Here is a 24,385-nt window from a genome sequence, read left to right as displayed (position 1 = left end):
TTCTTTTCCGGAAGTTTGTTGAGAATGACTATTGTCGTGAGGTGTTGTTTCTGATTTCTGAATTAGGAGGTAAAGGGTTGTAGATCTCTTTCCATAAATTCGTGACCATATGGAAAGGTTTTGAACCACGTTATGGCGACTTTCTGAGGATCATAATGAATAGTTTACAGTTCACCATGCTTCGAGCACGATGATGATTAAGCATAGTAACCATGTGTTCGATGTGCTCGTCTAGATATCAAATCCCATATCCCATTGTAGTTATTTAACTTTGGGGATTTTTTTGAGGGATTCAGGAATCCAATTTTCGAGGATACACATGGATAGAAAACTCCTTCTCTGGTCATGAATTTGTCTTCCCTTCGAAAATGCGATAGTGATTGGTGAGGATGACATGCTCCTAAGGGAGTATATGGCTAATGCGTCTTCCTATGAAATCAAGTAGAGGAGGTTGACATTCTTGATACCACAAATGATATGGAGATATAGGGGATACTCGACCTGGAGAGGCAGTATTGATGAGGATCAGTTGTATTATGACTCTCAAATGTCGGGTAATACTGTTTCGCTCAAGGAGTGGTTTATAGAAGGAGTGTATTTTCGGTTATCTTCAACCCGAAAGCGTCTTTCAACCATGATATATGAGCTCTCTTGGTTTACAAAGTTGTAGATGTTATTGAACAACTCATTCTTCCTTGTTTGACTTTGTAGAAATTGTTAAGAAGATTGAAAAGTCAAAAGGACCTAGAATATGCTCTGACCAATAGCCGGAAGAACTGGATTCTGAGCAGTTGGAACGTAAGCAAAAGTCACTATGACTGAATAAATATATCCTGTTGGAAGAGATGGAACTTCTCTCGCGGGACAGAAAGTATTAATCGTCGCACCAATGACGACGATGATACAATGGGTGACTAGCCGAGTGGACTTAGATGTTGTCATGATTTACGTAAGATTGACTGAATGCTGGAGTAGAAAGAAAATCAGTTGAAGGAGATGAGTGATGAAAACAAGTGGATTTTACGAGAATTTGAAGGAATCAATAGTCGTTTCCACAAACGGCGTCACTGTTATGGTTGAAACGAGAAATACATAATGTCAGGGGAATTAGCTCTTCTATTGTTGTGGCGAGAGCTCCAGGTACGATAAAATTAAGATGACTTGCAAGATTAGCTCTCCAGCACGCTGGCCAGTGAAATTAAAAAAAAAAACGTAGTTTGAGAGTAAGAGTGAGATAATTCCAATAATGGAGCGTTATGAGACTTATATATAGCAAACAATTAAAACTATTTATATCCAAAACTTATCACAATTAAACTTCCATTAAAAATAACTTCATAAATATTTGTCACAATTAAAACATAGTCTCAATTTTTTTTCCATCAGTTAAATCATCTAATTTGATTTTCAAAAACTTACTGACTTAATATAAAAGACACACCCAATATCACATTCAACTCACAAAAAAAAAATCACAATCCTTTTTTTATACTATAAACAAGGAAATCAATTAAACGAGTACTAGGGGTACTCGAACCCGCATACAAACGAAACACGAGCAACAAGAAACATTCCTAACCAACTAAAACTTAACCGAGATAATACAATGGATCTTTGCAAAACTCGTAAATTTATACTTGGAATTAGAAATATTTTCACTACTAAGCCACTTCCAAACCTTCAATTTAATATCCCAAACTAAATCCGATAATGATACCTTCGCACCGTTAAAAATGATATTATTCCTAAGACACCAAATGCCCCACATCACCGCCAATCACAAAAGACAATCGGACCCTTTTTTCACGTCAAAATTTCTACTAGCAACACACCAAACTTTCAAACTATTCCAAACTAATCCACCCAAATCAACAAGAAAACCACACCATAAGAACACATCTTTCCAAACTAACTTGGAAAAAGGACAACCCCAACAAAATATGATCTAAAGATTTAAGCTCGACGGAACAAAAAACACAAAATTGATCGTTGATCGATAATAGAATACCTCTACGAACTTAAAGATACTTTGTAGGAAGTCTATTCCACAATACTTGATCACATCAAATTTTATATATATATATATATATATATATATATATATATATATATATATATATATATATATATATATATATATATATATATATATATATATATATATATGAGGAGGGATATTCTTACTCCAGGAGTAAGTTTAAAACACTTACTCCAAATCTTAACCATTGATTTTCATTAATCTAACGGCTTTGATTGATTATAAATATTTCCAAAAATAATTAGATTAAATGATCAATTAAAACCGTTAGATTAATGAAAATCAAAGGTTATGATTTGGAGTAAGTATTTTAAACTTACTCCTGGAGTAAGAATATCCCTCCTCTATATATATATATATATATATATATATATATATATATATATATATATATATATATATATATATATATATATATATATATATATATATATCTTAAAATTATTCATTATGAGTTTTTCTTTGTAGACTCCCTTATGGGGAGAACCTCCAACGAAAACCCAAAAATTTTAGAAGATGCATTTCCGAATTTTAAGAAAATTATTAAGAAATGTGGTTGAGCCTAACTCATCCCTACAAAACCGGCTTGTAGGGTGAGGATTGCCCCCACTTATAAGAACATGTTTAGGCCATATATTGTCCGATGTGGGACTCTTAACACACCCCCTCACGCCCAGGACTAGACAACTGGAGCGTGGAAATAAATGGTGGGTGGCCCGATAGCGGAAACCATAGAAGGTGGTCCACCGGATCTTAAACGAGGCTCTTGATACCATATTAAGAAACGTGGTTGGGCCTAACTCAACCCTACAAAACCGGCTAGTAGGGTGAGGATTGCCCCCACTTATAAGAACATGTTTAGGCCATATATTGTCCGATGTGGGACTCTTAACACACCCCCTCACGCCCAGGACTAGACAACTGGAGCGTGGAAATAAATGGTGGGTGGCCCACCGGATCTTAAACGAGGCTCTGATACCATATTAAGAAATGTGGTTTAGCCTAACTCATCCCTACAAAACCGGCTTGTAGGGTGAGGATTGCCCCCACTTATAAGAACATGTTTAGGCCATATATTGTCCGATGTGGGACTCTTAACAAAAATCTAGAATTTTTTTTTTCATTTGATGTTTTTGAAGATGCATTTCCGAATTTTAGAAAAATCTAAAAAAAAAATTACTTTCGGAAATTTATTTCTGAAGTAGGGATATTTTTTAGATTTTTGTCGCAGGTGACCAATAAGGTAGGGAGGTCTATAAAGAAATTATGTTCATTGTTTGGTTTCTTCAAGAGATAATGAGTTTCTTAACGGCATATGGAGTGCAAATTGATGTACCACCAAATCATTCAACTTATTTAACATGTACAGTAACATTTTTTAAGGTGGAAGAAGTTCTTCCTAAGCATCCTCCTCTAAGCTTCGTATTACTTCATATTCAAGACGAAAACAATAAACATCTACAGCTTATCCAACGTGACTAATTTGCTTTTTATTAATATTAATATTTCTTACTGACCCATATTATTAATTTTATTTTTTAACTAATCTATAAATTATCTAAATGAAAGAGTAAAACAATACAACCCCGCCGATTAAAATGATACTACATCACATCATGTCGATTGAAAATAGGGTGTTTAGAGTAAGTAGATTCTCCCAATCCACAACCTCATCGTAGTACATTATAAAGGGTTTTTCTATCCTATTTCCTATACAAATTTGTACATGTTAAAAAATTTAAAATAACAAATTTATTTTGAAATTTGTGTATTTTGTATTAAATATATAATTTTTTAATAAATAATTACTCCATCTGATCTCATTTATAAGAATTTTTAAAAAAAAAATATATTGAATAAACAATGTATCTGAATAACATATTATTCAGATACATTGTTTATTTAATATATTTAAAAAAAATTCTTATAAATGAGATCAGAGGTACAGTAGAAACTCTTTATATTAATACTCAGTAAATTAATAAACTCTCTAAAATAATAAATTTGTCCGATCCAAACTTAGGCTAATGTAAGAAATTGAAAAATTCGATAAAATAATAAGATAATAATTTTTAGGGAGATCCCTTTATAATTTTTCGGTCCCAAAAAAATCATAAATTAATAATTCATATAAATTGAAAAAAAATATATTACAAATGTGATTTAATAGTTGTTTGTTTTTCTGTAAGAATACATTGAACACATTTGTTTTTCTCGTTTACATTTAATGTACTTCAAAAGTCATTATTGATTTCTAATGCATATGAACACAATAGTTACTAATTTAGGTTGAGTCCCAAAACTCGCTGCATAGTTTTAAAAACTGGACCGGACCGACCGGTCGGACCGGTCGAACCGGGAACCGGTCAGGTAACCGGTGGTTCAATAGTTGGATCAGAAATGTCATTGAACCGGTGCGAACCGGTGTGAACCGAGAAAACCTGCGATTTTTCTGAACCGGCCGTTTAAATGCATTTTTTTATTTTTCTATTTTTTTTATTTTAAAAAATTAAAACGACGTCATTTTAATTATTTTAATGAAAAATTAAAATAAAAAATAAAATAAAATTTTAAAAAAATATTATATATGCGGTTGGTTTTGATATCGATGATTTTGCTATTGAAGAAGAAGATCCCAACATTGAAATAATTTTTCCTTTCTTGAAATTAAATTTAGTAGACAATGAAATTATTTTGTTATAAATTATTTAATTATATTATATTGCGATTAAATATTGTTTGCAATTAAACATTGTAATTTTGTACTATTTTATTATATGTGATACATATGTTTAAAATTTGAATTTAAATTATGAACTTGTGATATTATATTTTTGAAAATATTTAAGTGTTAGTTATATTTGTAGAGACTGAATCATCCGGTTCGACAGGTTTTATACCTATATAATTTTGTTATAACGACCGGTTTATTCAACCGAGTTATCCGGTTTAACTCGATTTAGTCATGCGGTTCGACCAGTGACTCAGTGGTTCGACCAATAAACCAATGACCCAGAACCTTCACCGGTTTGATGTCCGATCCGGTTTTTTTTTATACAATAAAAAATAATAATGACATTAGTTTTGAAATAATTTTTTTAAAAAAATGATATTCATTTTAAAATAAGTATCAAATAATATAAATTTAAATATAAATTTTAATTTACATTAAATAAAAATATTTTATTATTTTTTTTAATCATTTGATTTAATCTAACAACCGAAATTTTTTAACCGCGTGGATGAGTGATCCATGAATTATAGATTTTATTGCAAATAGCAAGTAATCAAGAATTGGAGAAGGAAACATTCGGTAAAGTATATGTCAGAGTTTTACTGTACTAGTAATTGTTTAAATCTTGAAAAAAATCCTTGCATTAAATACTATGTAATCATTATTCCATCACCAACCGTGTGTCTATTCATTTCATATCACGTTTGAAAATATACGAGTAGATTTTATCTTATTTTTAACATATGACAATTTTGCGAAAAGTTTAAATTTTGCACATTAATGCTGTGTTTGGATTAGAAAAGAAAATAAAAGGAAAGAAAATGAAAGGAAAGAAAGTTGTAGGAATGAAAATGAAAGGAAAGTGAGATGATTTTTTAGTTGTTTGGTATAAATGAAAGTGAAAGGAAAGAAAGATAAATAAATGATAAAAGAAAAATTATATATTTAGCAAATGACATAAATATCCCTATTCAATAAATATAAAATATTTTAATACACGTAAAATAACATACAAATATAAAATATAACATGTATGTATTTATTTTTTATATATAAATAAATTATATATAATATAAGCTTTACGCAAATAAATAAATAAAAAGTGAAGTCTTTCATATTTGTTTTAAATAAATACTAGTAGTTAGTGAGAAACAGCTTTGTCTTTTTGTTAGCAAAATATAGGGCTATCAATGTCTTTATGAGCAAAATATTTGTCTTTTTCCACTTTCCTTTCAATCTAGCGAGGAAACAAAATAGGAGTGGGTCCCAGCAACAATTTACCTTCCTCTTTACTATTCATAAGATCCCAAACGGTGGAAGGATCTTGAATATTGAACTTTCTTTCCTTCTTCATCTTTCCCTTCTACTTTCTTCGCATACAAACATAGTGTAAAGTTAACAATAATAGTAAGATAGTACTAGTATTGAGTAAATCATAAGAATTAGTTTTTTTAGTTATAATGAAAATTTAACAACGATTGATATTATTTTCTTAAAGATTTTTTTGTGAAAAAATCTTATTTTATATTTTTAATGAAATATTTATTATTAACTGCACACGATATAAAACAGCTAACATTAAGAAATATTATTATAAAGTATTTATTCAGTATATATATATATATATATATATATATATATATATATATATATATATATATATATATATATATATATATATATATATATATATATATATATATATATATATATATATATATGGCATATCATATGAGAATGACTTTTTTATATGAGAATGAATCTGAACCATTGGATTTTAAAATAAAGGGTGGAGATTATGTGTCAATCTTTTTTTTCTCTCTCCTCCATCATTAATATAAGAGATTGAAGAGAGATAAAAAAAGATTCACATATAATCTCCACCATTTATTTTAAAATCCAATGGTTCAGATTCATTCTCACATTCTCATATAAAAAAGTCATTCTCATATGATATGCCCTATATATATATATATATATATATATATATATATATATATATATATATATATATATATATATATATATATTTAAATTTAACTAATATTTTAAATAATAAAAATTTTAAAGGCTTACAAACAGCATGTCTAGTTGTCTATGTTGTCTAGGATAAAAAATGAATTAAAAAATTTAAAATATAGGAATATACAAATCAATCATATATATTAAATTATTTTTTATCATCATGTCATTTTCACATCTTATTGAAAACTAGTAACAAACCCGTGCGTTTCTACGGGTTGAGTTTTGATACGGGATGCACATTTATTTCAGCTGTATATTTTTTAATTAAAAAATATATATTAAAAATAATTAACATTTTATAGACAAAAATAAGAATAATTAACATTAAATTGTGTCTAAAAAAATAATGAACAAAATTGAAAACACCAAAATTAAATTGTGTCTAAACAGTTTGTAACTTCATATTTATGTTAATATTTACTACTTTAATCAGTAACTTCATGTTTCCGTTAATATTTAATATTTTAATCAGTAACTCAGTAACTTCATGTTTCCGTTAATATTTAATATTTTAATCAGTAACTCAGTAACTTCATGTTTTCGTTAATATTTAATATTTTAATCAGTAACTCAGTAACTTCATGTTTTCGTTAATATTTTTAATATTTTAATGAGTAACTTCAGATTTCAGTTAATATTTCAATATTGTGATTAGTAACTTCATGTTCCTGTTAATATTCACTATTTTGATCAGTAATTTCATGCTCTCGTTAATATTCAATATTTTGATCAGTAATTTCAGGTTCACGTTAATATTCAATGTTGTGATCAATAACTTCATGTTCCCGTTAATATTCACTATTGTGATTAGTAACTTGATGTTTCCGTTAATGTTTACTATTTTGATATGTAACTTCATGTTCCCGTCAATATTCAATACTTTAATCAATAACTTCAGCTTCCCGTTAATATTCAATATTGTGATCAGTAAATTTAGATTCTCATTAATATTCAATATTTTAATCAGTAACTTCATGTTCCCATTAATATTCAATATTGTAATCAGTAACTTCATGTTCCCGTTAATATTCAATATTTTAATCAGTAACTTCAGGTTTCCGTTAATATTCAATATTGTGATTAGTAACTTCGTGTTCCCGTTAATATTCAATATTTTGATCAGTAATTTCATGTTCCCGTTAATATTCAATATTTTAATCAGTAACTTCAGATTCTCGTTAATTTCAAAATATTTTGATCAGTAACTTCATGTTCCCGTTAATATTCAATATTTTGATAAGTAACCTCAATATTTTGAATAATGTAATATTAATGTGTTTAATTTATATAAATAATCAAAATAAATTTGTTTTAATATAAAATATATTATTTTTAAAAGAAATATATATTTTTAAAATAAAAAAAATTATTTTACCAAAATTGTTTCATCGTTAATATAAATATATATATATATATATATATATATATACATACATACATATATATATATATATATATATATATATATATATATATATATATATATATATATATATATATATATATATATATATATATATATATATATATATATATATATATATATATATATATATATATATATATATATATCAATTTTTCATATACTATCTCTTAAAAATTTGTATTTTATAAAAATGATAAATTATGATTTGATCAAAATTTGTTTTTTATAGTTAGTATGTGTATTTGTTTTTAAAATGTAATAAAGTAGTTTTCATTTATAACAATCGTATTTTTCTATTAGTCCTTTCACATATATTGTGAGCTAGTCCTTTCACATATATTGTGAGCACGTAGAATAGAAATGAGAGCACGTAGGATAGAAATATAATATATAAATAAAACATGTTGTATTTTGAAATCAATACATTGTTAAATAGTAATAGACATATTTTCTTTTAAAAAAAAAAATCTTATGTGTTGCATAGAAGAATAAACAATCAGAATGCAAAAAAATAGAAGAAAACATAGATAGGGGTGACACTTGGCAACATGAATAGCAAGTAGGACATTTTTGGAATTTCCAAAACATATAATTTTCTTATATCATAGATATATTTTCGAAAATATACATTTATACTTGTGAGACAATATAATATATATAAATTATTTTATATTGTTTAACAATATACATAATAATTAAATTATATTTAAAATGGTAGGTTTCTAGTCTGTACACAAAATGATATTCCCTCTGTTTTAAAATAAATGTCGCATTTGTAAAAATTATTTATCTTAAAATAAGTGTCGTTTTTAGTTTCCAATGCAGTTTTAGTTTTTTTTTCTTCAATTGTATCATCTAATTAATACTGATAAATTACTATTTATCTCACATTGTATTAATGATAATTAGAATACACCAATAAACAATAAGGATAATTTGATAATATCATTATCCTCTCTTTTTTATTTTTATTACAATTTTATAATCAGTGTAAAAGTGTCAACTAAGACACTTATTTTAAAACAGAGGGAATAATACATTTTTAAAATACACACTTCTGAAATCTAAAATTCATGGTATCAACATTTATCAATTTTTTCCAAAAATTGTTATAACTTACTTATTAATATAATATACAAAGTTTATGTATATCCCGGAAATTTTATCTTAGACGAGATGGTAAATAGAAAATGCAGGAATCATCTTAATCAAAAATCAAATTAATACCCATGTATCATGGTCGTGCAGGACCTCATATCTTGACTTTTGAAAAAAGTCGGTCAGGCAGGACCCCGAGTATACCCTCTTCTGGTAGAGGTCGGATGTCAGGACCCTGGAGCCGAGCCTATATATCTCGTTCTTGTGTAGACGCAAGATATTCGAATTGGTAGTCTGACATAATGATTTACAAGCACTTCATGGAGGTTACAAAATTTATGTAGGGGCCGTTATGGAACATGATTGACAACAATGATGGCAACATCAGACATTATCTCAAGCATTTAAGCATGAGAAACAAAGAGGCAGCTTATTATGGTTCAAGGTTAGAAACTCAAGTTATATAAAGGATATCATAGTAGGTGTGAGGCTCTTATTTGTTTAGCAAATGTGCCCTAGTTCAAAACTTTTTGGAGGTAACTGTTAGAATATTTTTTATAGGGAGAATTTTAAAAACTCATCTATATGGCATGTAGCAAAATAACTATTAACCCAAAATTTTAATTTTTGAGGATTTAACACAACAATTAACACAAAAAATTACATCAATTATATGACACCGAATATAAATGTATCATTGAACTCAATTGTATATTAGTATGTATTTTGTAAAGCAATTAAATATTTAAAAATTATATATTAAACTAACATTGTTCATTTAACCTAACGGTAGAAAAAACTTGCATATCTTGATATTTATATTCATCTTGCACGAGTCTGAAAAAATGAGATGCCACGAGATGAACATTGTTAAGGATGCAAATCTAAATTTTTGGTCTACGCGCAAAGAAAAATAAGGTTGTAATGTACCACTCTTTTATCTTAAATACTACAAAAATTTATGTTAATGATCGTTTCGCAAAAACCCTAAAAAAATGAAGTGGGTATACATATTAGAGGATATAATCCTAAAATCTTGATCTGTGAAAAAAAATGTCCGCACAACGAGCATGATTAACAAGTCAAACTCGTTTTACCTTTCTTTGTATATGTTTGGTTTAGCTTTTGAAAGAGTCAAAAGTAATTCTAGAGGTATAAAATCGATTCAATAATGATTTTGAGGTGTTTGATTCTCTTAAAGTATAATTGATTTTGCCTCCAAAATTGATTCTACTTGAAGCTACAACTTGTAGCTTTTGAGTTTAAAAGTGATTTTTACATTGTTGTTCAACCCATTTTTACTTAATGTATCCAAAAATAAATTACTTTACACTCTACTCACTTTTAACCAGAATCAAATCTACAAAATTAATTCAATCAAGATCAAATCTCTTCACTGCAAAACCAAACATACATTGCACATAATCTTCTAACTCTGAATTCATTAAACTTTTAGAGTATGTTTGATTCTCTAGTGAAGAGAAATGATTCTGGGTGAATTAATATTGTAGAATCGATTATGATTAAAAGTGAGTTCGATGTAAAAAGATTTATGTTTGTACATATTTATGTAAAAGTGAATCGAACAATAAATTTCAGAGTAAAAATCACGTCTAAACTTTAAAACTACGAATCGTAATTTCAAGTAACATCAATTCTGAATGTAGAATCAATTATATTTTAAGAGAACCAAACGTCTCAAAATTATTCTAAAATAAATTCTACACATTGATTTTAGAATAATTTTAGGATGTTTGGGTTTTTTGAAGTAAAATTAGTTATGCCTTCAAAATTGATTCTATTTGAAATTACATTTTGTAGCTTGTAAGTTTAAACATTATTTTTACATTAAAGTTTATTTTTCAACTCACTTTTACATAAATGTATACAAACATAAATCACTTTATATCCGATTCACTTTTAACAAAAATTATTTTAGAAAATCAATTCACTCAGAATCAATTCTCCAAAAAGATATTTTTAAATAACAAATTCAACATTCTTCCATTAAAAATTGTGATATAGTTTCCGGTTTTGTGATCACGTGGTTCTTTAGTGTAGTTTTATTTTGTTGGATTTGCCGTTGTGGTAGAATATAAACGTCATTAACTTTTGCTAAATAAGTTTATTAAATTTTATGTAAAATTTTGAATTTAAAATTAAAACATTATATATATTTTTAATTTTATTAATTACTAATTTAAATATATATGTTTACAAATGAGTCATTTACAAATCTAAAAGCGAACGATAATTTTTATCATTTTGTAATTAATAGTGATATTGTGTATTCATAAAAATATAAGATATGCAATATGAAATTTTAAATATTACTTAATTTGTGGTTAAAAATATAAAAAATAATAAAATTAATGTTAAATAATATTAAAAATATCATCACATATTAATAATAATTTTTTTTCAATTATAAAAATATAATTCTTTCTTTATAATATTCATGTAAAAGAGCAGTTTCAAGGATGCGGCGATTTTTCCGTTCTGCAACACCACTTTATTGTGGAGTTTGTGGACACGTGGTTTTGTGAATAAGTATGTGATTTTTGAAATACTCACAGAATTGGTGATTTACAGACTCCCCACCATTATCAGAGCGAAGGATCATAATCTTCTTTAAATATTGAGTTTGAATCATTTTATGGAATTGTTGAAATATGTGCAACACTTCAATTTTTTTGTTTCAACAAATAAATCCAAGTCATTTGAGTGCAATTGTTAACAAATATCACAAACCACTGATAACCAGATATAGAAGATTTTAGGGATGAACCTCATACATCATAATGGATTAAAGCAAAAGGAACATAACTTTTTTTCACACTTAATGGAAAAGTGACTCGATGACTCTTGGCTAAAATACAAGCTTCACATTTGAAGTTCAACAAAGATGTATACGAAAATAAATTTGGGAACACATACTTTAGGTAGCCAAATGAAGGATGGCCTAATCGATGATGCCAAAGTAAAACTTGCTCCATTTTGTCGTTTCTTGGATAATGCATGTGATGCGCTCGACCCACACAAAAATCTTCCATGTAGTAAAGTCCCTCTCTCTTAGTACCACGCCCAATGATCTCCTTCGTGAGAATATCCTGAAGGAAACAGAAAGATGGATAAATTATCACAACACAATTCAAGTCTTTTGTAACTTGACTTATGGACAACAACTTATGAGATAAAGAGAGAGCAAGTAGTGTATTTAAAAGAAAAATGACTGGTGATTAAGGGTGTTCAAAACCAACCCAACCCAATAGAAAACCGCAAACCAGACCAAACCAAACCGAAACCGCAAAAAAACGCATTTGGTTCGGATAAGTTTGGGTCATCTTTTAACAAAAACGCACGGTTCGGTTCGGTTTGCGGTTTGTATTTTGTAAACCAAACCGAATCAAACCGCATTATGCTACAACCTAACTTTTACTTAAATCAATTCCAACCCAAACTTAAACCTATTATACCTTAGCCTTATGATTACGAACAACTTTCTCATCCATACACATAATTTCAGTCCCGATCTTCTCAAATTTCTAATAACATTATCGCACCTTCTTTGCCACATACATCTATAATCTCTACTCTCTTATATTCGTTCTTTTTCACCTTCTCATTTTTATGTAAATGTTTCGTATTTCAGTTTCGTTTTTATCGCACATCTTCTTCTCTAATCTCTCTTTTTTTTTCACCTTCACTAATCTCTCGTCTCTTCTATTTTTTTGTTTCATTATAATAATTTTTAAATAGTTTTATGCTATTATTTTATGTTTAATATTCCATTTTTGTCTAATTTAATTTTTACATATTAAATAGAAAATTGTTATCAAAATATGACGAGTTTTGTTGTTATTTGATAGTGTATGAATGTCTAAATACAAAATTATGTTATCATCTATATGTGTATGTATGGTTCAATAAAATATTTGTGAAAAACTGAACCAACCGAACCGAACCAAACCGTATTCTTTTGGTTTGGTTTGGTTCAGATTTTTTTTAAAAGCCAACCAAACCAAACCAAACCAAACCACACGATTTTTTCTCTTGCGGTTCAGGTAATTTTTTTGTCAAAACCGCCCAAACCGCACCGCGAACACCCCTACTGGTGATAACATCATAGTTCCAGCCCCTGTTACCGATGATAAACCACCATTTGCATTGGCGATACTTAAGTGCATAGGGGTTAAACATTCAGAAAAATCAGTAAAATCAAATGTTATATAATCAGTAGCTCCGAAATCAAGTATCGATGCATTAGAGTCATCGTCATGATTAGAGAAAATTAGGACATTACCTTTAGTGGAGTGAGAACTTGATTTTGGAATGAGGGAAAGATGTAGCTCGGCAGTAGCTACTACAGCTTTTCCCGGGTTGTTGTCAGTTGTATCGCGACTATTTTGAACCTGAAAGTATGTCCACTAATATGGATAGCCATTAAGCTTAAAACAAGCCTCATGAGTATGTTTTTTACCTCCACAATGAAAACACTTAGTGCCATCATTTGCTTCTTTATGTTTGGGTTGAGAAAATATCTCGTTGCTTTGTTATTTGAGACCCTTAGATGCGAGAACTGCTCCCAATAATTCATATTTGAATTGTCTGTCATCACTGTCTGACGAAGAGCTTCCTTTCTAACATATGCATATGCTTGTTCCTCTGTTTGAAATGGTTTCATTTGCAAAACATCGATTATGATATTATCCATGCAGTCATCAAGTCCATCCGTAAACACATACACTCGTTCTTCTTGGACAAGTGTATTATTATGTTGGATATCCACTTGACAAGTCATCTGATTTGGACGACGAAAATATATCTCATGCCAAAGTCCTTACAGATCGTTATAATATTTTTCAAGAAAACCTCCGACTTGTTTAAGACGTGTCACCCATCGTCGAAGGTCATACACCTGGGAGGTATCGCTACCATCAAAGTATGTGGTCGCAATAGCATCCCACACTAGCTTGGCAGTGGAGAATCAAATAAAGTTGTTGATTAAAGAAGGGTTCATTGAGTTGATTATCCAGCCTTTAACAATAACATTGTCATTTCGCCAACATCGAAAGGTAGGGTTTGTTTGAGGGGGTTGCGGTAGATCTCCATTTATATATCCAAGTTTGTCTTTGCCCAAGATATGCATTTCAACCACCATATGGTCAGAACTAATTTGTGACGGGGCTAAAGCACGATTAAGAACTTCCTTTATTTTCTTTGTCAACTCAGCAAGAATAGTCGATGAGGTAGCCTCATCGGAATTTGAATCTGATTCATCTACGGAAGACGGATGGAAGGTGTAGGTCAGGATTAAGACCTAGCTCTGATACCATGTTAAGCTGGCACATTTTTTTCATATTATTTATGTATTTCATGTCTTTTACAAGAGAGGAATAGGTTAATATATACATGGAAAACCTTATTTCTAATTATAACCAAATCAGGATAATTAGCAAATAATAATTATATTCCTATTATAGCTCTTGAAATCTCGTTGACAACTAATGCCAACAGGTTGGTCTTAAGCCATGTTATGATTGTTCTTGATGTGAGACCATGATTGTGAGGAATGGATTATAATTGTTGTGGCTATAGCAATTGATATTTGTTGATGATGAATTTGAATTGTTGCTGAATTTTATGTTTGTTGTATGTTAAAGGTTTGAGATGATTATTATGATGATGATAAGGTATGGAATTGTGAATTTATTAGTGTGATTATATGAATATAAGTGGTGATTGATATTGGTATGTTTATGATTGAATTTAAAAACATTAAATATTTTAGGTGATGATTTTCTGAACGTTTTTGGGGTTGAAGAAGATGAAAATCGTGTTGGAAATTTCAGAAAAACAACAACTCTTTAGTAATGCCTTCGTGCACAATTTTAATCATACCTTTCGACTCATAAATCATTTTGGGATGAGTTTGAAGTGTTGGGTAGCTGAAACAGGGGACTATAACTTTATTTCAGGAATAAAGTATTTTTTGTGATGATTTCATTGATGTTTTTGAGGTTGAAGAAGATGAAAATCGTGATGGGAATTTAAAAAAAAAAACTTTTTAGTAACGCCTTCATGCACGATTTTGATCATAACTTTCTATCCGTAAATCATTTTGGGATTGGGTTTGAAGCGTTAGGTAGCTGAAACACAGGGCTATAACTTTGTTTCAGGGATAAAATATTTTTAACGATTTTATTAGATGTTGGTAGCAGGTGGAAAAGAAGTGTATGAGGTGAGGAATATGGACGAGGTCCATATTAGAATGGGGAGTTTGGGATTCCAAAGAGGGAACCAGGTTCATATGATGAACGATTGATGAGAATTAGTACCATATGTATCATGTAATGTTGTCGAGTCCCGTTGCATTGTAATTATGTTGTGCTTGTACATTTGTTGTGGTGAAGATGTGAGTGTGAATGAATGTGATTTGTGTGTATAAATACTACTCTCTTAATTATTATGCACCGTTTATTATATGAATGAATTTCTCACCCATTTTGTGTTTGTTGTGTCGGTGCTCCCTCAGGTACATGACTAGCACGAGTAGTTGGAGATGTACCTCGTGTTGTTATCAGTCAAGTCTACTAGTGGAGTTGTTCTGATACGTAACACCGGGGAACAAAGTGTTTTCTTTATGTTATTCTTCTGTTACATATCTTTTAATTTAAAATAACTATTGAACCACTTTTGGTGTGAGTGATTTGTTGAGGCTATGGATGCCATACTTTTGTTTAATTTCGCTATTTGGACTATAATTTTTTATTAAATGAAGTAACATTCAGACTTATTGAGTTGTGAAGGGACATCCTACTTGATAGAATTAAATTTTATTTAATAATTATTGAGTCGGGAATAGGGTGTTACAAGTTGGATGTAAAGTGATTTATGTTTGGACATATTTATGTAAAAGTGAATTGAAAAACAAATTTCAGGGTAAAAATCACGTTTAAACTAAAATGTTACAAATCGTAGCTTCAAGTAAAATCAATTCTGGAGGCAGAATCAATTATATTTTAAGAGAACCAAACATCTCAAAATCAATTCTACACATTGAATTTAAAATAATTTTTAGATGTTTGAATCTCTTGAAGTAGAATTGAGTCTGCCTTCAAAATTGATTTTATTTGAAGTTACAATTTGTAGCTTTTAACCAAAAGATATTATAAATTTTTACATCTAATTCACTTTACATCAATTTGGTTAAAATGAATTGGATGTAAAGTGAATTAATTTTATTAAATTGATCAAATTCATTTGATTTATCCGTGAAATTGATTTCATAGTATCCATCAAAAACTAAAATTTTATAAATTGAAATTGAACTTTTAAAATATTGCATTGAAGTTAAGTTTTGAATTTGATATCCACTTACCAACTTTGATGAATACTTCCTCGTCTTAAATTATAAGATTTTTTGGAAAAAGTTTTTGTCCAAAATTATAAATTATTTTATAATTCTTTTTTGAATACTGCTCATATATTGAAAAAAAAAAAAGAAAAGAACAAAATACAACTAGAACACAAAAAGAGGAGAGTTAAGTTAACCCCATCAAAAGCCATCAAACCTAAAGAAAGGTATACCTAACATATTTTTTACAAAGTCACTCCTAATCCCTACAAGGATGGAATTAAAAAAGACGGAGGAACCTGTGTTGAGTGCTAAATTAGCCAAAAAAATCAGCACAAGAGTTAGTAGTAATTGTCTGGTTGAAACTTCTATTCCACCTATGAATAAATCATTTTATTAATCTTTCTTTTTCATATTCTTTTTTTTATCTTTTCATTTTTTAATATAAATATTAAATAATATTTTTATAAAATTATACATCATTTTACTTTTTCATAAAATAATAATTACATTTTTTAATTTATATGAAATATCCAAAATATCTTACAATTTAAAACGGAAGTAATATATGATCACTTAATACTCATTCCATCCTACAATGAATAACCTAGTTAACAATTTCACATATATTAAAAAAAATATAAAAAGTAACATTTTTACTTTAGTACTTTATTACATATTAAAAATGATATAATTTTATTAATTAGAGCATAAAATTAAAAATATATATTAAATAATAAATAAATTATTTATTTTAGATACTATTTTATTTTCAATAGGTCGGTATTCATGGGAGAATGTGAGATAGGAGTAGTATATTAATTTTTCTTCGTCTCATAATAAATGTCTCATTTGTATTTTTCTATGTCTCAAAATAAATATTTTGTTAAAATATTAATACAACATTTATTATTTTTTTCTACTACTATATTCATATTTATTAACTTTCACGTTTTTCGACTAGTCTACTACTTTTAATAAATAAAGATAAAGATATTTTAATAAAAAATATTAATTTTATCTTTAAAACCAACTTATTCCCTCCGTCTCAAAATAATTGTCTTATTTGATCTTTGCGCGGTTCTTAAAAAAATGATTAGAAATGTTGATTGTAATGATAAAATTAATGTCATTTACTAGAGTACCCTTATTTATTATACTCCATCCATCTCATAATAAGTATCTCATTTGCACTTTTTCTATGTCTCAAAATAAATGTCCTTTTAGAATACCAATGCAACATTTATTATTTTCTTTCACTACTATATCACTATATATTACTCCGTCCGTTTTTTATTATAAGTCGTTTTGGAAAAAATATTTGTATTTAAATATAAGTCGCTTTACAATTCCAATGAATAATTAATGCTACTTTTCCTATTATATCCTTAAATATTTATTATTCTCTCTTCTTTCAATTATATAAATTTATCTTCCATATGTCATTAATGAAGGATAATTTTGTAAAAACCTTCATAATTTCTCATTTTAATACAACAATTATAATTTTTCTTAAACTGTGTGAAAAGTCTAAAACGACTTATAATAAAAAATGGAGGGAGTAACTTTCACGTTTTTCAACAACTCCACTATCTATAATAAATAAGGGTACTTTAGTAATTGATATTAATTTTACCATTAAAATTAATATATATAATCATTTTCTTAAGAACCGCGCAAAACTCAAATAAGACACTTATTATGAGACGGATGGAGTAGATAGTGGAGTTATTGAAAAACGTGAAAGTTAATATATAGGGGTATAGTAGTGAAAAAAATAATAAATGTATTAGTATTTTAAAAAGACATTTATTTTGAAACATAAAAAAGTGCAAATGAGACACTTATTATGAAACAAATACAGTATTTAATATTTTTTTAAGAACCATGAAGAATTCAATTAAGGGATTTATTTTCAGAAGGATGGAGTAATACATTACACTACAAGTCTACAACAGATACCCAAAAGCAAAACGTGTTTCATCCAACAGTAACGAATTTCGCATCCAAAAATGAGATAGACAAGTTAAATCAGTGCTGGCTATGGATCTTCCTTCTAGTCCCTTCTGCATCTCTCTGTTCCAACAACCTTCCAGCTTCTTCATCATTCTATAGACAGATTAAAGTTAAGTACTTTAACCATACTTATAAGGAAGAAAGATTTGCTTGGCGACAAACCCAACTATTTTGTACTAATGGGTTACTTAATACCATCGCCGATTCTTTCCATAACAAAAACATTATTTTTTTATAAATTAAATAATTAATATATTTAAATGATATATATTTATTATTAAATATATATTTTTTTATATAAACAGAATTAGAAAGAGTATAGGAGTATTATTTTAACTTTTTTAATTAATTTAATTACCTAACTAATTTATGTGAGTGTGCCCAAATATATTCATATTCAAATTTGCGATTACTCATCACAAGGAAACTTTGGGATTGTGATAAATTCGAGTATGACATTTATTTTTAATATTTAAATATGATTTGTAAATATAAATTTGAGTATGACATTTATTTTTAATATTTAAATATGATTTGTAATATTATATTTACAAGTTTATTTAGTACGTATGAACCTACTATGATCTACAATTTGAGTTATATTTAAATATGCAAATAAATTAATTATCAATTCGGTCATATCTAATAAGATATCTGACGAAATAAATTATTTTAAAATTATAGATAAAATTTAATTTATAAAAGAGATTACATAGAATACACTTATGGTGCAAAATTATTTCGCACATTCATTTAATTAGAAGATAAGAGAAACATAGAAGAAGTAATTCTTAGAATAATTTAATTATTTTATTTTTAATTACATATTTATATGTTAAAATAATTAATTCTATTTGAATGATAGTGTAAAATGACTTTTCAATTAATTACATATTTATATTTCAATTAATTTATTTTGTAAAAATAAATATAATTTTGATCTCTGTATTTTATCTTATTTACTAAATTAACCTTCTATTTAAAATTTAAAATATTTTAATTTTTTTCCATACTTTTCCATAAAAAATTAATGATGTCTTTAAAACTTTTAATTATGTATATTTCTTTTGTCCTAAATTTTTAATATATCTTTTGTTAATTATTACTGTTTTTTCTTTTAATTCTTTAAATTATTTTTATTTATAATTAATAAAAAATATTATAAATTATATATAATTTTTCTTTTTCATACAAAATTAATTATACTTTTAATTACCGTAAAATGTTTTATAATTTAGGATAGAAGAAGTGACTTCTAACTTTATTATTATATTTTTATAAAATTTTCTATATGATATTGTCATATTTCACCAACATTATTTTAAAATTAGACACATTATTAATTTTTTAGTGCAATAATATACAATAAACTAAAACTATTTAAATAGGATAATTAACATCGTGAATCACTTAAAACAATAAATTCTAACTATAATTAAATTAAATTTATAATAATATTTTTAAATATACAAAAATCAATAAACTTAAATAACCAAAATACTAACTATTTCAAATATTAGTTCAATACATAAATCTAATAATAACATGAAAATATTATTCATATTTATTAAATAAAACAATTTAATTTTAAAAAGCTTTTTGTTTAGCATTACAACTTTCACTATAGACCTTTAAAAAAAAGGAAAATGACTATTTAACTAAAATAATCATTTTAATTAAAATAATTAATTAAAAAACTCTTGAATTTCTTTATTTAATTAAAATAATTACTAATTTGATTTGACATAAGTCAGTCATAATTAAACCATAGATCATAATGAAGCCAATAGATAGACATGTTAGTACAATAGACTAATAAACCATAGATCCATAGATCCATTGTGATTTGTTTTTATATATCACTCTCACACTCACTCACGTTCCTTCATAATCATTCTTCCTTTTTTTCTTTCATTTTCATCTCTCATTCACTGAAAAGTCTATAAATATAGTAGTCATCACTTTATCCACATCATTCACTTTCTAACATAATTTCTTCTCCAATGGCTTCCTTGGCGTTAAACGCAGAAGCTCCCGAATTTCACCCCACCAACCAAGTTCAAAAACTTCAACCTCCATACCTCACTTTTTCTCCTCTCAGACATCAACCTTCTTACCCTTTTTTCTATTACTACTACCCTACTGCCACAAAGCATCACTTTCACTCATCCACCTACTTCTCCTTTCGCTTTCACACAAACCAACATATCACCACCGCAACTCCCACTTTCCCGCCATCTCGCGGTATGATAAAGGAAATAGCGGTGGAGGCGGCATCTTCAGAGGCTAATGCTAATGGAGATATGGAAGACCGTCGTTCTCACAGGATGAGAATCCCAAAGCTTCAGTGGAGGAGAAAAGGAGTAGATGGTGCTGAAAAATATCCTAACCTTAAGAGTGAGAGTCTGAGAAAGAATCATCACAAAAAATATGTTAATATCTATGAACAACACTCTAGGGCTTCCACCGACAGGAAGAATAAAGGAAGTGTTTTTCCCGTGGTTCCAGTTCGTCCGGACGGAGATGAAACTACTGTTATGATAAGAAACATTCCTAGCAAATACACGTATGCATCTTTCTTCCTTGACTTAAGACGTTACTAAATCTATTATTAGTTGATAATTTATTTGTTTTTGGTTTTTGGTCACAGTCGAGACATGGTGGTGAAGTTCCTAGAGAACCACTGCATGGTTGAAAATGCAAAGGATCATGATAATGGTGAAGAAAACACTTTCGCCTTTGATTTTGTCTATTTGCCGATAGATTTCAGGTACGCTAACAAGTTCCTTCTCTAGATAGAACTTTCAGTGTTCATGCACTACTTGTTACTAGTAATAATGATGATTGATGATTGTGTGTGGTTTACTATTATTTTGCAGAACTGGTCTGAATAAAGGCTATGCTTTTGTTAATTTCACTAAGCCTAGTGCAGCTTGGAGATTTCTTGTAACAGCTTCAAATCAGAAGTGGGAATTGTTCCTTTCCCATAAGATACGTGATGTGGTTGCTGCACGCCTCCAGGTATGGTTTCCATATACTAGACCTAATCATTATAATCTAAATAGTAGTAAACAGTTTCTATATTTTTGCCCTAATTATTTTACTGTTATTTATTGAATGAACTTTATATTAATTTCAATTTGTTGATTATGTAGGGAAAACAGAAACTGGAGAAGCATTTTGATAGTGTGAATTTTCCCTGTGAGTCCGAGGAGGTCCTGCCACTATGCTTCAGTCCACCTCGGGATGGTGTGAAGAAAGGAAACCAAAGGACACTGGGGAGGCTTCTCTATAAGCCTCAGTAGTATGTGTTGTATGTGTGTAGTTAGTTAGGTTTAAATATGGTATGAACTTGATGAGATAAGTATATTTTGTTGTGTGTAATTGTCCATTCCACGAAATAGTTGGGTGGAGCTTGGCCACTTTATCTCTTCAAAGGGAGGGTTGTGTGGTGGGGTCCACCCTTCTTGTGGATAACTAGCCAGCTACTAGGGTTTTGGTTCACTTCAATCTATTCTCTGCTGTTTGTGTTGGTGGTGAAATGAAGTAGGATATGATGTTTGATTGTACTTGGTAGGGTTTATGGCCTTTTTGCCCTACTAAAAAATGAATATGTACTAGTAATGCTTAACTTGAGGGAATATAAGTATATAATATTGTCTTGTGTCATCTTTGCTTGTTCTTTTTTTGGTTGTGTCGCTGTTGTTTGTCCCATCAAAACAAAATTTACACTAATTTGTGATACATAGTTTGGTCAGCGCCTGAATATATGGTATATATGTACCTGTCAAGGCAAACAAACTGAGTAGTTTCTGTGGTTGCTGCTGCTACTACTTGCTATGCTTTGTTTTGTTTGTTTCAAAGATTGTGAGTTTGTTTGGTCAAAAGATTTGTTTACCCTTTTGAAGTATTTCAGAATAATGGTTAGACAAATAGATGTGTTGTTCTATTGGCATAGGTCTGAAATGGTGTAATATTGTTTGGAGCGTTTGGGAAGTAGAGCTTGTTTATTTTGGTTGTATACTCCTTGAGTCATGGAAATGGACCTATGAAGACATTCACCTTTTTATCAAAAGTTTTTGGCTTTTCTTTTTCTTTAGCAAAAAAAGTAGTAGCAGAGTACTTGCAATTTGAGATAGTGATAGAATTGGGGCTCTCATCAAAATGTATCCAAAGGTCGGATTTGATAGTTTGGGAACCATAGTTTCCTTCCAAAACCTATAAATTTTAATGTTAAAACCCATTCATCCTTGCAACATGTTAGTTCTGATAGATTTATATTGTAAACTTTTTAACCTTTCAATTTGGTCTCTTCAGCCTTCTTTTGACCATTTTTTAATCAAACAATTATAAGCATTTTTTCTTATGATATTTTCAATTAAGTCATTAATTTGATCCTAATACTTTTCAATTAAGTCTTTCATTGCATTTTTTTAATCTTAAAAAGAGAATTCTATAATTAGAGAATTTAAATGAGTATTTCATCTTTCAAATGTTTTGATTCTATTTCTATGTATACATCATCAAGTAATACTCCCTCAATCTTAAATAGCCGTATTGGAAGAAAAAAATCATCTTAAATTATAAATTATAATTATAAATTATAAGTCTCTTTACATGCAACATTAATTCAATTTTTTTAACATTAAATTATAAATTACAAGCCCCTCTATCATTTATTCTTTATTTTCATATTATTTTAATTTCGTTTTTCAATATAAATATTATATAATTTATTGAAGGATATTTTTGTAAAGTTATACTCATTCTGTCTCATAATAAATGATATGTATTTTTTCTATGTCTTCAAATAAATGTCTCTTTAGAATACCAATACAATATTTATTACTTTATTACACTCCTATATATTAACCTTCATGTTTTTAACTACTCCACTTCATGTTTTTAACTACTCAACTTCCCTTAATAAATAAGGGTATTTTAGTAAATGATATTAAATTTATCATCAAAATCAAAACATCTAATTATTTTTTAAAAAACCGTGCAAAGTTCAAATAAAATATTTATTATTTTTTAAGAAATGTGATAATAGTTGTTTGAAAAAGAAAAATTATTAATTTTTTACACATAAAAAAATATAATAACATTTGTTTGCAATAGAAAAATTATTGGTTTTTCATGTATTCGTGGTTCCCTTTTCTTTTTCGATAATTTCTCTATTGGGGCGGTCTGTTCTTTTCAGGAGATTCACAACATCTGATAATTCTTTATACAATTCAAACATATATTATATTTAGAAATACATTATAGTATTTACAAGAGATAATATAATACTTAAAATATATTTTGTTTAAAATAATGTAACTTTTAATTTTATTTATAAATAAATATTATTGTGTTTTTATTTTAATTTTTTTTAAAAAAAAATCGTTTAGGACTGCCCTGAAGCCCATCTAGGGTTGGTCAATAAAGTATAAAAGTTGGTTAATTTTTTTTAGTAAACAATATAAAAGTTGGTTAATGCTTTTATACTTTAGTGTCAGAACATGGTTAATAATATGTATTTTGTTGGTTGATAAAATAGTGAAAGTGATTAATCAATTATAAATAAAATTGTTAATTAACCAATTACATTTTGTTGTTAATACAATTGTAAAGTTGGCTAATGACACAATCTTATAGGTTGTAAAATAAATTTTAAAAAAAATAATTTTTAAACATAGAATTATT

General features: G+C 28.0%; 1 protein-coding gene across 1 annotated transcript; it reads left to right on the top strand.

The window, feature by feature from the left end:
* The first annotated feature begins 20,697 nt into the window (after positions 1-20,697).
* LOC131629983 (protein MEI2-like 6) lies at positions 20,698-22,301 on the top strand. The gene is made up of 4 exons (XM_058900778.1): positions 20,698-21,260; positions 21,345-21,464; positions 21,574-21,715; positions 21,850-22,301. The coding sequence occupies exons 1-4, from the start codon at positions 20,698-20,700 to the stop codon at positions 21,997-21,999; spliced, it is 975 nt and encodes a 324-aa protein (XP_058756761.1). The 3' UTR covers positions 22,000-22,301.
* The last annotated feature ends 2,084 nt before the right edge of the window (positions 22,302-24,385 follow it).

Source organism: Vicia villosa, unplaced genomic scaffold (assembly GCF_029867415.1).
Source record: "Vicia villosa cultivar HV-30 ecotype Madison, WI unplaced genomic scaffold, Vvil1.0 ctg.000628F_1_1_3, whole genome shotgun sequence".
Classification (NCBI taxonomy): Eukaryota; Viridiplantae; Streptophyta; class Magnoliopsida; order Fabales; family Fabaceae; genus Vicia; species Vicia villosa.
This window is presented reverse-complemented; position numbering and strand designations above follow the sequence as displayed.